This window comes from Mobula birostris, chromosome 15 (assembly GCF_030028105.1).
Source record: "Mobula birostris isolate sMobBir1 chromosome 15, sMobBir1.hap1, whole genome shotgun sequence".
In the NCBI taxonomy this organism is placed as follows: domain Eukaryota; kingdom Metazoa; phylum Chordata; class Chondrichthyes; order Myliobatiformes; family Myliobatidae; genus Mobula; species Mobula birostris.
In genome coordinates this window covers 7838595-7857491 of record NC_092384.1, presented here as the reverse complement: position 1 = coordinate 7857491, position 18897 = coordinate 7838595, and the positions used below count along the sequence as shown (strand labels likewise).

The 18897-nt window shown below is 42.4% G+C and overlaps 1 protein-coding gene across 1 annotated transcript in view; it reads left to right on the top strand.

Moving 5' to 3' along the window:
- Positions 1–18897, top strand: part of cog4 (component of oligomeric golgi complex 4) — a 79431-nt gene that overhangs the window by 18607 nt on the left and 41927 nt on the right. The window contains exons 4-8 of the mRNA XM_072279287.1: positions 83–257; positions 11387–11580; positions 12479–12584; positions 13771–13928; positions 17716–17774. Of these exons, the coding sequence (XP_072135388.1) occupies positions 83–257; positions 11387–11580; positions 12479–12584; positions 13771–13928; positions 17716–17774 (692 nt within the window). The remainder of the gene's footprint in view (positions 1–82; positions 258–11386; positions 11581–12478; positions 12585–13770; positions 13929–17715; positions 17775–18897) is intronic.

Sequence of the window (18897 nt, the reverse complement as noted above, 5' to 3'; positions counted from 1 at the left end):
GGAGGGGGGAATGGGAAGTATGAATAGAAGAATACTTTGTAAAGGTTTGTGTGGTAATCATAGTCTTAAATATGTATTATAGAATCGGATTTACCAAGCTATTCAACGCGCAGATGACATCTTGGATCTTAAGTTCTGCACTGATGGAGTGCAGACAGCCCTGCGCAATGAGGACTACGAGCAGGCAGCTGCACATATCCATCGCTACCTGTCACTCGACAAGTCTGTAATTGAACTCAGTCGGCAGGGGAAGGAGGGTAAGGATCTTAAAATACTACCTTGTTTAGTCTTCGGTCTCATGACTGTGATAAGGTGGGAATTTTGCCTTTGGAACCCAGGTGAGATTCTTGCATTATTTTTTAGTTTATTAATGACGGATTCCGATATTTCCCCAGTATGGGTGGTACTGGGGGGTTTTTTGCTGTACTTTTTCTCCTTTAGATAGTGAGGTTACTTTTACTATTTTCCATTATAGAAAAGATCCATGGAATTTTGGAAGGGCAAAACTAGAGAGTGCATCCTCAACATATCCACTCCTTCCAAAATTTTTGGATACGGCTTGTCAGATTCTGGAGATATATTGTCTTTTTCAATCAGTTTTCTAATCAATGATAATTTCTTTTAGCCCTTATTCATTCTGGAATTTTAGTCCTCCATTAAATTTAGGGTTTTCTGTGCCATCTTCTATGAAAACACGAACAACCGCAGATTTTCTCTTGTTTGAAGTTTCTATACTGCTGCAGGGTCTTGGCCTGAAATGACGACTGTACTGTTTTCCGTAGATGCTGCCTGGTCTGCCGAGTTCCTCCGGCATTGTGTGTGTGTTGCTTGGATTTCTAGCATTTGCAGATTTTCTCTAGTTTAAGTTTTTGAACAGTTTCTTTGCCATTTCATTTTCCCTGTTGTAAAATCCTTGGTTTCAATCTGTAAGGGAGCAACATTATCATTTCGTCAATCTATTTCACAAGAACATAAAAAAAATAGGAGCAAGAGTAGGCCATTTGGGCCATCAAGCCTGCTCCGCCATTCAATAAGATCATGGCTAATCTGACCATGGACTCATCTCCACCTACCTGCCCTTTCCGAATGACTCCTAATTCCCCTACTATGCAAAAATCTATCTAGACTTGTCTTAAATATATTTACTGAGGTAGCCTCCACTGCTTCATTGGACAGAGAATTCCACAGGTTCACCACTCTCTGGGAAAAGCAGTTCCTCCTTATCTCCATCCTAAATCTACTCCTCTGAATCTCGAGACTATGTCCCCAAGTTCTAGTCTCACCTCCCAGTGGAAACAACATTCCTGCTTCTATCTTATCTATCCCTTGCATAATTTTATGTTTCTATAAGATTTCCTCTTGTTCTTCTGAATTCCAGCGAGTACAGTCGCAGGCGACTCAATCTCTCCGCAAAGTCTAACCCCCTCACCTCTAGAATCAACCTTGTGAACCTCCTCTGCACCACCTCAAAAGCCAGAATATTCTTCCTCAAGTAAGGAGACCAGAACTGCATGCAGTACTCCAGATGAGACCTCACCAGTACCCTGTACAGTTGCAGCATAACCTCCCTGCTCTTAAATTCAATCCCTCTAGCGATGAATTCCAACGCTCCATTTGCCTTCTTGATAGCCTGCTGCACCTGCAAACCAACCTTTTGTGATTCACGCACAAGCACTCCCATCCCTCTGCACACCAGCATGCTGCAATCTTCTACCATTTACATAATAATTTGATCTTCCATTTTTCCTTCCAAAGTGGACGACCTTGCATTTACCAGCATTGTACTCCATCTGCCAGACCCTTGCCCACTCATTTAACCTGTCTATATCCCTCTGCAGACTCTGCGTATCTTCTGCACAATTTGCTTTTCCACTCAATTTAGTATCATCAGAAAACTTAGATACACTACTCTAGGTCCCCTCTTCCAGATCATTAATGCATATCACGAACATCATCTTCCTCTTTCCCTTCTGCACCGCGGAACCAGGCTCAGTGCCAGAGACCCAATCGCCGTGGTTGTCCTCTGTCAGGTCACCCCCCCTCAACCGCATCCAAAACGAGATATAATGTATATCATGTATATCATTCGGTCCCCTCTTTCAGATCGTTAATGTATACCCCTGCGGCACACCGCTCATCACTGATTGCCAACCAGAGTGACACCCGTGTATCCCAACTCTGCTTTCTATTAGTTAACCAATCCTGTACCCATGTTAATACATCACCCCCAACTTTATGCATCCTTATTGTATGGATAATTCTTTTATGTGGCACCTTATTGAACACCTTCTGGAAATCCAAGTAAATAACGTCCATTTGTTTCTCTCTATCCAGTGCGCTTGTTATATCCAGTAAGTTTGTCAAACAGGACTTGCCTTTGCTGAATCCATGCTGCGTCTGCCTGATGGATCCATTTCTTTCCAGATGCCTCACTATTTCTTCTTTAATGATAGCTTCAAGCATTTTCCCAATTACAGATGTTAAACTAACTGGCCTATAGTTACCTGACTTTTGTCTACACCTTTTTTTGAACAGTGGCATGACATTCTCCATCTTCCAATCCGCCGGGACCTGCCCAGAGTCCAGAGAATTTTGGTAAATTATCTCCAAAGCCTCTACTATAACTTCTGCCATTTCTTTCAGTACGCTGGAATACATTCCATCAGGACCAGGGGACTTATCTATCTTCAGGCCTACAAGTTTGCTCAGCACGACCTCTTTAGTGATAGCTATTGTATTGAGGTCCTCACCTCCCATCACATTCATAACATCTTTAGATGTGTCCTCCACCATGAAGACCGACACAAAGTAGTCACTCAAAGCCTCAGCCATTTCCTCATTACCTAATTTCATTTCCCCCTTCTCGTCCTCCAAGGGGCCTACATTCACTTCAGCCACCTTTTTCTGCTTTATATAATTATAAAAAGTTTTACTATTCGTTTTTATATTTTGTGCTAGGTTATTTTCATAAACTAGCTTCTCTTTCTTTATTGCTCGCTTGAGATACTTTGTTGATTTTTAAAGTTTTCCCAATCTTTCAGTTTCCCACTACACTTGGTGACTTTGTATGCACGAGTTTTTAGTTTGATGCCTTCTTTTATTTACTTAGTTATCCAAGGCTGGCTCTCCCCACCCTTACTGTCATTGCTTTTAACTGGAATATACTTTTGTTGAGCACTGTGAAAACTCTTTGAAAGTCTTCCACTGTTCCTCAACTCTCCTACCATGTAGCCTGTGTTCCCAGTCTATACTAGCCAAGCCCTCACCTCACTGTAGTCTCCATTGTTTAGGCAATTTACATATTCACAGGGAACCTTAGTCTGTTTTTATGCCTCTGGCTAGATTTCTGTTTGCCTTTTACATACTGATTTCTTTGTCTTCCTCTGCTGAATTTGAAGTTTCCTCATTTTTCAACTTGCTGCCCTTCAGCCTTTTCTTTTGATCTAATACTTTCTAGAATCTCTTATTAGTCATAGACTTTTTTTGGTCCAATTTTCCTGCCTTAAAGCAACAGCTATTTGATGAAACTGGGTATTCCTTAAATGTAAGCCATTATGCTCATACCTGTTAGTGTAGTCTTCCAATCTGCAATGGGCATCTCACATCTTATACTTCCGTAGTTTGCTTTGTATGAATATAAGATACTGGTTTCAAAGTAAACTAATGCATTCTTCCCCACTGACCTTTCAACTACCAGTTTATTAATTAATCCTTTCTGATTGTGCAGTAGTAGGCCTGAACCCGTATCCTTGCTGGTTTCTCATGTACTGGTAAATGAAATTGTTTATTCACCCCTTATGTTGGTGACTTGAAAACTGGTTAAAGTGCAGGTTGTGATGAGGATACTTGTGACCCACAATGGGATGGACTCACTGGGTTAAAACTTGGAAAATGGAGTTTAATATGGGGAAAATGTGAGGTTATACATTTCAGTAAGAGGAATCAAAACACAGTTTAATCAACTAAATAGAAAAAAAGACAACAAATGTGTTCTTGAGTATGAATTACAAAGAGTTAGCAGTCAAATACAACATCGTTAAGAGCACAAAGAGAATGCTTTCAAAGTAAATTTATTATCAAGGTTGATATATGTCACTATATACAACCTTGTGATTCATTTTTTGTGGGCATACTCAATTAATCAAATAAGCATAGTAGAATCAATGAAAGACCGTATCAACAGAGTGGACAATCAGTGTGCAGAAGACACCAAACTGTGCAAATTCAAAAATAAAGAAAAAAATTAAATAGTAATAAATACTGAGAACTCGCAAGTGGCCTCTGCTCATTCAGGCTTCGGCGAGGTAAGTGGACTTTGCGTTTGGTTTTTCTTTGCATTTGTTTTTGAGGAATAGAGATCATGTTGGTAGGGACAGTACTTTGCTCTGGGTATTGGATGTGGGAATCCTGGGAATCTTCCGGTCTCCCAGATGGCCACATCTGCACCAGGTGCACCGAGATGCAGCTCCTGAGAGACCGTGTTAGGGATCTGGAGCTGCACTCGATGACCTACAGCTTATTAGGGAGAATGAAGAGGAGATAGAGAGGAGTTACAGGGAATTAGTCACCCTGAGGCTGCAGAAGTCAGATAAGTGGGTGACGGTCAAGGAAGTGAGGCAAAGCGCTCAGATTGTAGAGAGCACCCCTGTGGCCATCCCCCTCAGTAATCGATATTTCATTTTGGGTATAGATGAGGGGGATGACCTGACAGAGTACAACCATGGCAATCGGGTCTCTGGCACTGATCCTAGTTCCGTGGTGCAGAAGGGAAAGAGGAGGATGAAAAATGTGGTAGTCATAGGGGATTCCATAGTGAGGAGAACAGACAGGAGGTTCTGTCAGCCTGATAGAGATACTCGTATGGTGTGTTGCCTCCCAGGTGCCAGGGTACAGGATGTCTCGGATCGGGTGCAGAGTATTCTGAAGGGAGAGGGTGAACAGCCAGAAGTCTTGGTACACATTGGTACCAATGACATAGGTAGAAAAAGGGAGGAGTTCCTGCAGAGAGAATTCAGGGAGTTGGGTTGGAAGCTGTAAGGCAGGACCTCTAGGGTAGTAATCTCAGGATTGCTGCCTGTGCCACGTGCTAACGAGTGCAAGAATAGCATGATCAGGCATATTAATGTGTGGCTGAGGGACTGGTGTAGGGAACAGGACTTCAGATTCGTGGATCACTGGGGCCTCTTCTGGGGGAGGTACGACCTGTACAAAAAGGATGGGTTACACCTGAACCCAAAGGGGTCGAATAACCTAGCAGGCACATTTAATAGAGCTGTAAGGGAGGGTTTAAACTAATTTGGCGGGGGGGATGGGAACCAGATTGATAGGGCTGAGGAAGGAGAAAACAGAAATAAATCAAAGATAGTGTGCAACAGAGGTTATAGAAAGAACAGGCAGGAGATCAGGCTTAATCAAAATGAGTTACAGGACAATAGAGGTGTGATGCAGTTATAACAGAAAGCAACAAATACTGGACTGAGAATGCTGTATTTGAATGCATGCAGCATAAGGAATAAAATGGACGATCTTGAAATTCAGCTACAGATTGGCAAATATGATGTTGTGGCCATCTCTGAAACTTGGCTAAAGGATGGCTGCCATTGGGAGCTGAACGTCCAAGGATATAGGGTATATCGGAAAGATAGGTTGGTCAGCAGAGGGGGTGGTGTGGCTCTGTGTGTAAGAAATAATATTAAATCATTGGAAAGAGGTTACTTAGGATTGGAAGGTGTAGAGTCTCTATGGGTTGAGTTAAGAAAGGGCAAGGATAAAAAGACCCTAATGGCAGTTGTATACAGGCCTCCAAACAGCAGTTGGGAAGTGGAATACAAATTACAGCAGGAGATAGAAAAGGTGCGTCAGAAAGGCAATATCATAATCATCGTTGGGGATTTTAAGATGAAAGTGGATTGGGAAAACCAGGCCAGTACTGGACCTCAAGAGAGAGAATTTGTAGAATGTCTAAGGTATGGCTTTTTAGAACAGCTTGTTGTTGAGCCCACTAGGGTATCAGCTGTGCTGGATTGGGTGTTGTGCAATGATCCGGAGGTGATAAGAGAGCTTAAGGTTAAGGAACCCTTAGGGAACAGTGATCACAATATGATCGAATTCACATTGAAATTTGAGAGGGAAAAAATAAAATCCAATGTGTCGGTATTTCAGTGGAGTAAAGGAAGTTACAATGGCATGAGAGGGGAAGTGACCAAAGTTGACTGGAAAGGGACATTTGCAGGAAGGACAGCAGAGCAGCAATGGCTGGAGTTTCTGTGAAAAATGAGGGAAGTGCAAAACAGATATATTCCAAATAAGAGGAAATTTTTAAAGGGAAGAAGGACACTACTGTGGCTGACAAGTGAAGTCAGAGCCAAAGTAAAAGCAAAAGACAGGGCATACAAGGAAGCCAGAGCTAGTGGGAAGATAGAGGATTGGCTAGCTCTTAAAAACTTGCAGAAGGAAACTAAGAAGGTCATTCGGAAGGAAAAGATTATGAGAGGAAGCTGGCAACTAATATCAAAGAAGATACTAAAAGCTTTTTTAAGTATATAAGGGTAAAAGAGAATCGAGGGTAGATATAGGACCAATACAAAATGACGCTGGAGATATTGTAATGAGAGATGCAGAGATGGTAGAGGAACTGAATGTGTATTTTGCATTAGTCTTCACAGTGGAAGATGTCTGCAGTATACTGGACGTTCAAGAGTTTCAGGAAAGTGAAGTTTATGCAGTGAAAATTGTGACTGAGAAGGTGCTCAGAAAGCTTAATGGTCTGAGGGCGGATAAATCTCCTGGACCTGATGGAATGCACCCTCGGGTTCAGAAGGAAGTAGCTGGAGAGATTGCGGAGGCCTTAACAATGATCTTTCAAGAATGATAGATTCTGGCATTGTACCGGATGACTGGAAAATTGCAAATGTTATGCAACTATTTAAGAAGGGTGTGAGGCAGCAGAATGGAAACTATAGACCTGTTAACCTGACATCGGTGATTGTGAAGTTGTTGGAATCGATTTTTAGGGATGAGATTACGGCGTACCTGGAGGCACATGACAAGATAGGCCAAAGCCAGCATGGTTTCCTGAAAGGAAGATCCTGCCTGACAAACATACTGCAATTCTTTGAGAAAATTACAAGCAGGGTAGACAAAGGAGATGTGATAGACGTGGTGTACTTGGATTTTCAGAAGGCCTTTGACAAGGTGCCACATGTGAGGCTGCATAGCAAGATAAGAGCCCATGGAATTACAGGGAAATTACTAGTATGGGTGAAGCATTGGCTGGTCGGCAGAAAACAGAGAGTGAGAATAAAGGGATCCTATTCTGGCTGGCTGCCGGTTACCAGTGGAGTTCCACAGGGGTCGGTGTTGGGACCACTGCTTTTTACAATGTATGTCAATGATTTGGACTACGGTATTCATGGATTTGTGGCTAAATTTGCCGACGATACAGAGACAGGTGGAGGAGCAGGTAGTGTTGAGCAATCAGAGAGCCCGCAGAGAGACTTAGGTAATTTGAGGGAATGGGCAAAGAAGTAGCAAATGAAATACAATGTTGGAAAGTGTATCGTCATGTACTTTGGTGGAAGAAATAAACGGGCAGACTTTTAGATGGGGAGAGAATTCAAAATGCAGAGATGCAAAGGGACTTGAGAGTCCTTGTGCAGGATACGCTAAAGGTTAACCTCCAGGTTGAGTCAGTGGTGAAGAAGGCGAATGCAATGTTGGCATTCATTTCTAGAGGTATAGAATATAAGAGCAGGGATGTGATGTTGAGGCTCTATAAAGCACTCGTGAGACCGCACTTGGAGTATTGTGTGCAGTTTTGGGCTCCTTATTTTAGAAAGGATATACTGGCATTGGAGAGGGTTCAGAGAAGGTTCACGGGAATGATTCCAGGAATGAAAGGGTTGCTGTACGAGGAACATCTGGCAGTTTTTGGGCCGTATTCCCTGGAGTTCAGGAGAATGGGGGGGGGGGGGATCTCATAGAAACATTCTGAATGTTAAAAAGCCTGAACAGATTAAACATAGCAAAGTAATTTCCCATGGTTGGGGATTCTAGGACAAGAGGGCACGGCTTCAGGATTGAAAGATGTCCTCTTACAACTGAGATGCGGAGAAATTACTTTAGTCAGAGGGTGGTAAATCTGTGGAATTTGTTGCCATGAGCAGCTGTGGAGGCCAAGTCATTGGGTGCATTTAAGGCAGAGATAGATAGGTTCTTGATTAGCCAGGGCATCAAGGGGTATGGGGGGAAAACAGGGGAGTGGGGATGACTGGAAGAATTGGATCAGCCCATGATTGAATAGCAGAGCAGGCTCAATGGGCTGAATGGCCTACTTCTGCTCTTATAGTTTTATGGTCTAACGTGAGAACAATCATGAGGCAAGTGAAGTTGAGTGCAGTTATCTGCTCTGATTGAGGGGTAATAACTGTTTCTGAACCTGGTGGTGTGAATCCTGAGGCTCCTGTACCACCTCACTGTTGCCATCAGGTAAAAGGGAGCATGACTTGGGTGGTGGAAGTCTTATGATAGATGCTGCTTTCCTGTGACAATGCTCCATGTCAATGTGCTCAATGGTGGGGAGGCCTTTACCTGTGATGGACTGGATCATGTCTACTACTTTTATCAGGACTTTCTGTTCAAGAGCATTGGTGTTTCCACACCAGACTGTGATGTAATATAACCAGTGAATATACCCTCCACCACACCTCTGAAAACGTTTGTCAAGGTTTTAGATGTCATGTTGGATCTTTGCAAACTTTTATGTGATTTATTCATAATTGCACTTATATGCTGGGTCCAGGATAGATCCTCAGAGGAATTTAAATTTGCTAACCCTCTCCACTTCTGATCCCCCACTGAGGACTGGCTCATAAATCTCTGATTTCCTCCTCCTGAGGTCAGTAATCAGCTCCTTGGTCTTGCTGACATTGAGTAAGAGGTTGTTGTTATGGCACCACTCAGCTAGATTTTCAATGTTCCTCCTATATGCTGATTTGTCACCATCTTTGATTGGCCTGCAACAATGGTGTCATCAGCACACTTAATAAATATGGCATTGGAGCTATGCTTAGCCACACCATCATAATTGTAAGGTAAGCAGAGCATGGACTAAGCACACAGCCTGGTGAAGCATCTGTGCTGATGGAGATTGTGGAGGAGATGTTGCCAATCCAAACTGACTGCGGCCTGCAAGTAAGGAAATAGAAGATCCCATTGCACAAGAAGGTATTAAGGGCAAGGTCTTGAAGCTTATTCAAGCAACACACACAAAATGCTGGTGGAACGCAACAGGCCAGACAGCATCCATAGGAAGAAGTACAGTCGATGTTTCGGGCCGAGACCCTTCGTCAGGACTAACTGAAAGAAGAGATAGTAAGAGATTTGAAAGGGGGAGGGGGAGATCTGAAATGATAGGAGAAGACAGGAGGGGGAGGGATAGAGCTAAGAGCAGGAAAGTTGATTGGCAAAAGGGATACAAGGCTGGAGAAGGGAGAGGATCATGGGACGGGAGGCCTAGGGAGAAAGAAAGGGGGAGGTAACCCTATCCCTAGTGGGGTGGCGGGAGGATGGGGTGAGAGCAGATGTGTGTGAAATGGGAGAGATGCGTTTGAGAGCAGAGTTGATGGTGGAAGAAGGAAGCCCGTTTCTTTAAAAAAGGACATCTCCTTCATCCTGGAGTGAAAGACCTCATCCTGAGAGCAGATGTGGCATTCTTCCCCCCTCTCGGGGAGTGGTGCTGAGGATGGGAAAGAAGGATCGGCTATGATTGAATGACAGAGCAGACTTGATGGGTCAAATGGCCGAATTCTACTCCTATGTCTTATGATCTAACTATACAGGTTATTGGTGAGACTACACTTGGAATATTGTGCACCACCTCCAAAGCCAGTATATTGTGCACAGCTCTGGTCACCAGCTAGAAAAGGTGCAGAAAGATGGCATGGCAAGTTGAATGGTCTTTTTGCCATTGTAGAGATCTCTAAAATTAGAGGACGTAGATTTAAGGTGAGGGAAGGATTTATAAGGGACCTGAGAATTAACTTATTCCACACAGAGGGTAGTGAGTATATAGAATAAATTGCCAGCAGAAGCTCAAGAGGAGAATACAATTACAATGTTTAAAATATATGTAGAGAGATGCATGGTGAAGGAAAGGATGTGGGCCAAATCCCAACAGTGAGACCAGCTCGGATGGCTATCTTAGTCAGCATGGACAAGTTGGGTGTAAGTGTGTGTTTTTGTCCTGTATGTCTCTATGAAATCCAAATTGGCTCAAGTGTTTCCTTGGCAGTTTACAGAGGTGTAAGGTGGTTGGGCACAGGCAACTTCTGTGAGGGAAACCATTCATTGAAATGTGACATCAAGGGATCCTGGTAGAGCTAGAAATGAAGCCAATGGTCAAGTGCAGCCTTGATATCAAGAGCAATCAGTCCTGTATTGGTCGCTACATGACCTGTGTGACCAAGGCTACAATGAGGTACGAAACGGAGAGAAATCCTGCTGAAACCCAAATTGACTGTCAGTGGAGTGTAAGTGCCACTGATGTCAATATCAGTGGTATTGCTGATGAATGGAATCAGAGTAGCATTAATTAGGTGGGTGAGATTGGATGGTCCTGCTTTTTTTGGGACAGGAGGTATTCAAGGATTGTGATGAAGGAATTTGGTGTGTATTGTCTAAAAATACACTCAGTGGTCACTTTATTAGGTACACCTGTTCATTAATGCAAATATCTAATCAGCCAATCATGTGGCAGCAACTCAGTGCACAAACACATGCAGACATGGTTAAGCGGTTCAGTTGTGTTCAGAGCCAATGTCAGAATGGGGAAGAAATGTAGTGTCAGTGACCATAAACTGATTGTTGATGCCAGACAGTTGGTATGAGTATCTCAGAAACTGCTGGTCCCCTGAGATTTTCATGCACAACAGTCTCTAGAGTTTAGAGAGTGGTGTGAAAAACAAAAATACATTCATGAGCAGCAGTTTTGTTAACGAGTGTCTTGTTAATGAGAAAGGAAAAGAGGAGAATGGCCAGACTGGTTCAAGCTGACAGGAAAAGGACTGTAACTCAAATAACCACGCATTACAACAGTGGTATACAGAAGAGATCTCAGAACACACAACACATCAAGCCTTGAAGTGGATGAGCTACAGCACCAGAAGACCACATGGGTTCCACTCCTGTACCGAACAAAGTGGCCACTGAGTGTATGTTGAGCACTAAATCTAGACATGGAATAACAGGAGATTGATCGTGGAACATGATGATCTAATTATCAGTAGCAGCATGTTTAGTTAAACTGAGCATATAGTTAGCAGCAAAATGAATAAATAAATGGATCTATAATATTTCCTGAGCTAATTGTAGCTACATTTCCCAACAGCTAATGTCATTGATGCAAACCTTAAGCTTTTGCAAGAGGCAGACCAGCGGCTCAGGGTGATTGTTGCTGAGAAATTTGATGTAGCCATCATGGAAGGTGACCTGCCACAGGTGGAACGTTTCTTCAAGATCTTCCCTTTACTGGGATTGCACGAAGAAGGACTGAGCAAGTTCTCAGAGTACCTTTGTAAACAGGTAAAGGGCCAAGGAGAGCAGAAGGATGGTCGGTTTCTTTGGACAACTGGGCTGTTCCTCCTTCCGTGGAGGGCACCCTCCTGCTGCTGTGTTGGTGTTTCTGTGATTTAGACATAGAGACTAATGTATTCTAAATCTTCATGTTGAAATCTTGACTTATCATTTTGTTATGCAACACCAAAGGATTACCACACTGTTGAAGGTACCAACCTTTAGAGTCATAGAGCAGTACAGTATAAAATAGGTCCTTTGGCCCATCTAGTCCATGTCGAACTATTACTCTGTCTAGTCCCATAGACCTGCATCTGGAACATAGCCCTCCAAACCCCTCTGATCCATGTACTTAACCAAAGCATTGAAATCAAACCCACACCTATCACTTCTGCTGGCAGCTCATTCCACACTCTTTCCGTTCTCTGAATAAAGTTCCTCATGTTCCCCTTAAATATTTCACCTTTCACCCTTAAGCTATTATATGACCTCTAGTTCTTGTCTCATTTGATCTCATTGGGGAAAAAAGCCAGCCTCCATTTATGGAATCTATAGCCCTCATAATTTTGTATACCAGTATCAAATCTCCCCTCATTCTCCTATGCTGTAGGGAATAAAGTCTTAACCTATTCAAACTTTACCTGTAACCTAGGTCCTTATGTCCCAGCAACATCCTTGTAAATTGTATCTGCACTCTTTTCAGTCTTGTTGATATTTTTCCTGTAGGTAGATGACCAGAATATGCCAGTTTAGTCTGAATAAGGATCAATTGTGTTTGTCATTGGATCAGCAACACTAAAGGGAGTGGGTTGGATACGTAGTTCCTATTGCAATATCCTTGGCTGGGATGTGAATTGCACTTAGTTAAGTCTTTGTACAATTTGGATATTTTCTTTTACTTTTGAAGATTGCAAAAAAAGCTGAAGAAAACCTTCAGTTGGCACTGAGCACTGAGATGAGTGATCGTAGGGCAGCAGTTACCTATGCTGATACCCTCACACTGCTTTTTGAAGGTAAGAATACATTTGAATCTAATTAAAGAGCTGCAATCATATTTATAACTCTATAGTTTCAACCCCAATGTAGTAGAAGGACTACAACAATGGTGCTAGCCTGATCCTTTCCAATCCTGAGTTTTGAGCCCAGTCTGTTGTAAGAGATGGATTCACTCTTTGTTCCACCTCACTGGTGGCAGAAGCACCAACAAGCTCATAGACCTTGAATAAAAGGTTAAGTTTTTAATACAGTTCATTTAATGTCCCTTCCTGGCTACCCTGTGAAAAGGCTAAGCCAATTGCTAATACCATTAATGGTGGCTTGATGCAATTGCCAAGCTCATAGTGTACTTCCAACAACGCAATGTAGAGTCATACAAAGCCATTTGAAGTAAGAGTAGCATCGGTTTCATTTTTGATAGCAGTCCTTGTGGTCATTTGCTGATCATGAGGGTCTGATGAACAATGTTTGTATAGCAGTAGGTCAGTTTTGTCGATGTTGGCAAAAGTATTCTAATAACACCATGCTGAGGATGTTCTACGGGTCTGTGATGGCCAGTGCTATCATGTTTGCTGTTGTGTGCTGGTGCAGCAGGCTGAGGGTAGCAGACACCAATAGAGTCAACAAACTCATTCGTAAGGCCAGTGATGTTGTGGGGATGGAACTGGACTCTCTGACGGTGGTGTCTGAAAAGGGAATGCTGTCCAAGTTGCATGCAATCTTGGACAATGTCTCCCATCCACTACATAATGTACTGGTTGGGCACAGGAGTACATTCAGCCAGAGACTCATTCCACCGAGATGCAACACTGAGCATCATAGGAAGTCATTCCTGCCTGTTGCCATCAAACTTTACAACTCCTCCCTTGGAGGGTCAGACACCCTGAGCCGATAGGCTGGTCCTGGACTTATTTCCTGGCATAATTTACATATTACTATTTAATTATTTATGGTTTTATTACTATTTAATTATTTATGGTGCAACTGTAATGAAAACCAATTTCCCTCGGGATCAATAAAGTATGACTATGACTATGACTATCTAGTGTAGGGAATAGAGAAAAACTGAAAACTGAGACAGGTGGTTAAGGTAGAGTAAAGCTAGGTTTACTTTACATCTAACCTGACAAAGTGATGCTGAACTTTGAGAGGTGGTTTTTATGATGCAGATGACCTGGATGGTTGTGTTAATCTTTCTCATAGGGATCGCTCGAATAGTGGAGACTCACCAGCCTATCGTTGAGACATACTATGGGCCTGGCAGGCTTTACACACTTATAAAGTATCTGCAGGTGGAGTGTGATCGACAGGCTGAAAAGGTGGTGGACAAGTTTAATCAGCAGAGGGATTACCACAGAAAGGCAAGGCAAAATCCTTTTATTTTTTAAATTTTAAAGTGAAATATACTTTTGTAGATTTCCTTTCTTTTCACCGTTGTTCCAATTAAAATACGGAACTGTAAGACCATAAGACATAGTAGAAGAATCAGGCCATTCAGTCATTTTGAGTCATTGACTTAATCGACCATAAGATACACAAGCAGAATTGGGTCATTTGGCTCATCGAGTGTGCTGATCCATTTCCCTCTCAACCCCATTCTCCTGCCTTTTTCCTGTAACCTTTAACGTTCTGACTAATCAAGAACCTATTAACCTCCGCCTTAAATACACCCCAATGACCTGGCCTGTACAGCTGCTTGTGGCAATGAATTCCAAAGATTCACTACCCTCTGGCTAAAGAAATTTCCCCTCACCTCTGTTCTAAATGGATGTCTCTCTGTTCTGAGGCTGTGCCCTCTGGTTCTAGACTCCCTCACTGTACGAAACATCCTCTCCACGTCCCCTTTGTCTAGGTTTTTCACATTCGATAGGGTTCAATGAGATACCCTTCATTCCTCTAAATTTCAGTGAGTACAGGCCTTCAGAGCCATCAAATGCTCATCATATAATAACTCTTTCATTCCCAGAATCATTCTTGTGAAGCTCTTCTGAACCCTCTGCAATGTCAGCACATCCTTTTCTCAGATAAGGGGCCGAAAGCCGCTCACGATATTCCAAGTGAAGCCTCACCAGTGCCTTATAAAGCTTTATAATGGCATGGGTGCAGGCAAGGTCATTTGATTCCAAACAATTGGTTTATGGATTGTTACTGCACGTCTCTCTGGGGCTTCCCATTCTCTCCACTCTCCCCTCTTCTTTCCCCAACTATGATTCTGCTTTCCCTGCCCCCTTCCCACTCCCAGTCCACAATAGAGACTCTTATCAGAATTGGTTGTTGTTATTATTATGTATTGCATAACAAATTTCACAACAGATGCTAGTGATATTAAACCTGATTCTATTTCTGGTTCACCATTCATGGTTGGTTTATTTTCCCCCTCAACCCCATTCTCCTACTGTCTCCCTGTAACTTCTGATGCTCTTGCTAATCAAGAGCCTATCAACCTCTGCTTTAAGTATAGACGAAAGCCATTCAGCTCATCGCATAGGCCTCTTATTTTTGACATAACTTTCCTTGTTCAAATCCCATTCTGTCAGCTTGTTGATGGGGCTGGATGAACAACTGTTACAGTTGTTTGAGATTTTCTGTTTGTATGCATACTATTATCTGTTTTGATATGTGGTATAAAATATTTTTGGAAAGAATACAGACAAACTTGAAGTCAAGTTTCAAGGGTCTCTATGACCGTCCCACTTCCTTCCCCCTTCAGACTAGATGCGCGATCTCCATCAGCTTAGACTTTTTGATCATTTTTTGAAATTAATAACCTTTGTGGACTGTCCCCTAAAATCTGAACACACTTCCCTTAATATTTCTGGATCTTTGCCTTCCTTTTCTTCATGAGGATTCTTAAAGCCTACCTCTGAGCAAGCCATTGTACATTGGCTTTAATCGTAAAGAGCACTGTTAAATATTGTTTAATAATACTCCTGTAAAGTACCTTGGATATTTTGTTGTGTTGAAGGTCCTATATGAATAGAAGTTGTTGACAGGTACGTGGATAGGAAAGGTTTAGGAGGTTATAGACCAGACAGTCAGACAGTGGCAAATAGGGTTAGCTTAGGGGCAGTTTGGAAGGTGCAGACCACTTGGGCTGAAGGATCTTTTCTCGTGCTGTATGACTGACTCAGATTCATATACATTTAGTTCTCACATGTGCATCGAAACCTACAGTGAAATGTGCTGATCGTGTTCACACCAACACAACCTTGGGATATGCTGGAACAGTCCTCTAGTTTTGTACATACACATACACACCTACCCCCCCTCCCCCCCCCCCGACTATTTACTTTAGACTTCTGGATTTCTGATCGATCTTTGAGCTCTGAACTTTGGTATCAAGCCCTGGTCTAGCCAACAATGGGGCCATGAACTTCAAGGCGGAGTTCTGGGTACAACAATCGACCGCATTCATGCCTCTTTTTTTGCATTTCCTTTGAGTGCGGAGCGGAGATCTGGACTTTGAGTATCCTTTATTACTCATCAACATCACTGGCCTTTGAATGGGGAGTGGAGGCCTGAACTGTGTATGTCCTTCATCACCTGTTCATGTCTCTGGACTTCGAGTGTGGAGCAGAGGCCTGACTTCTAACTCCTCAACTTCTCTGTCCCTAAGCCCAAATCTGACCTCTAGCTTCTTGACATCACTGTCCCTAAATCTTAACCTGACATTTAACTCTCCTCTCCTTTCTCCAAGCCATCCTTATGATCTTAAAAAATAAGTAGGTCCAAGCCATGACCTTGAAAGAGACTGCAACTTGGCACCATCTTAAAACAAAGCTGTTGACAATTTGCTTTAGCTGTTTGGCTATAAGCTAAAGGCTTGTGCAGTGCAAGTCACAACCATTTTCTCTTACTCAGTTTCTCTCTTTGTCTTAGTGATTCAAAGGCACTTCTTGTATTCTGATAGGTTAATCAAAGGTGCATTGTTCATGGGGTTCATCAGTTCTAACTGCTGAGCAATCACCCTTGCTGAAGGTTGTCTATGGTGAGGACAGGACTAAAACTGCCTCAGTGGCAGGTTAGGTTCACGTAGACACATAGAATGGATAACAAAACCTCAGCCAGTCAGGCAGAGAAAATGGTTAATGTTTTAGGTCAGGAACCCTCCTCAGAATAGGGTGAAGACCAAATGTCATTTTGGGATACATTGCATAGATATTCATCCGGTTATAGGCAGAAGAACTCACACAGAGTCATAAGGCACAGAAAACAGGCCCTTTGGCCCAGCTACTCTATACTGACCACAATTCTAATCTAAGCTAGTCCTGTTTGCCTGCATTTGGCTCATGTCCCTCTAAATGATTCCTATCCATGTATCTGTATGCTTTGAATGTTGTTAATGTACCTTCTTTAACCACTTCCTCTGGAAGCTCAGTCCATTGACGTCAAGGTCAGTTTATTCAGCATTGATCTCCTTTAATTCCAAGACCCTGGGGTCCTTGCACCCTTCTACCGACCATGTCACAGGCTGTGCTGCTCTTTCTATATTGGTTTTTCACCACATCACATAGTGACACCTTTCAGCAGATTATGGAGGAGAATGTAATTAATCACATTTGAAGGATGGATATCTTAACCTTTGGCTTATCATTCTCTTTTGTGTATGGTCTTAATTTTGTAACACACTCAACAGACGACAGTCACACTTCCTTGACTGATGGCTGTCTGGTAACGTGACTATGTAATTTTCCATTTTGAATTTGGATGCTGAGACTTGGATTATTAACATTGAAGATCTCTGCCTTCAAATTAAGTCCTATCCCCTTGATGCTTGGCACAATTCTTATCTTTTACCCAGTTGCTGCTACGTAGCTGCTGTAGGCTTGCACTAGACTGACATGGTGTAACAAGGTATTGTTCCTCCTCAATTTATCTTTGTTCAGATAATACCATATGCCACACACCATCCTCTACAGAAGAGGGCAGGTAGTCATTGGACCTGATAAAATATCTTCTTGGAGGAGTGTTTGTTTGTTTGCATGTATGTAGCCTGATATGTATTTTTAAAAACATTTTCAATATATTCCATCCTGTAGACTGAAAATAGTCTTTTCCAAAGTCTACTTCTGAATTTACTCTTCAGAGTTAAATTTTCTCTGTTTTTCAGTAATACAAATACTAATCATTCATCTTATGTCTTTGCAGTTCCAACGTGTACAGAACAGCATGATGAGAAGTTTAACAATGGACAAAATAGAACCCAGGTATGAAAATTCTCTTGAGTAACTCTGTACCATTGCATTTCATGGTTTACCAAAAAAATCATGGTAAAAGTGATGCCTATTAATCCCTAATTTTTTTTTTAATCGGTGTCTTCCCTGAATCCACAGACATCTGACGTACAAATACTGTCCATGATTTTGTTTTTGAAATATAAGTTAAACAGCAACTATTGACATAATATTAGGTTTCAGAGACACAGTAGGCAACAATCTAGCTTATCTTCCATACACTGGCTCCATGGTAAAATTATCCAATTTATATGATTTCCTTCTCTTTTCATTTCTTTTTCCTTCAGTCAAAGGATTCAAAGTAGATTTACTATGAAAATATGTATGCAGTATACAACTCTGAGATTTGTCTTTCCGCAGACAGCCACGAAACAAAGAAAACCATGGAACCCGTTCAAAGAAAAACATCAAACTCCAACATGCAAAAAAAAATCATACAAATGGCAAAAAATAGAGCGAAAAAAATTATGAGTCCAAGCATATTCAGTTTAGCTCAGTTCAGTTCAACCTAGCGTTGTGTCATTTGTCAACTTGACTCCGCTCCACAAACTGCATTGATTAAACCTTGCCCAGGACCCAGGACTCTGGCAATTGCTCGCAGAGGGAGGGAGCGAGGGAGGGGGAGAGACACTGAGACTGGATGCAGACATCTTCCTCTGGAAGCAACAAGCAAGGGGGAGAGAGTGACCATTCAAACACATGTAGACGGCGATGAACACCCGCCCGCCTTCTGCTCTTATCCTGGATGATTTTCACTCTTCATTAATGCTTTCATTGGCAAGAAATGGAGTTGATAGGGCTTGCACACTGTCACCAGGCTTCTCAGCTGCACACTTTGTTTGAAGACCCCTGAGCTTCCTCGGACACAGCAAAGTGCCAGGTTGCTCAATCAACCCGAATACACGCCACCAAAATGTAGATCACAGGCTCCAACAGTAACAGAACCACATTTGAAAGAGAAAAAGATATGAAAAAAGTGAACAAAGTAGTTTTGTAAACTGTCTGAAGGATGCCATCCTTGGTCGCGTTGTTCGCTGGCACCATCATTCCTAGCCCATACTTGTTCTCTTTTGACTGTTGGAAATTGCTTCCACTA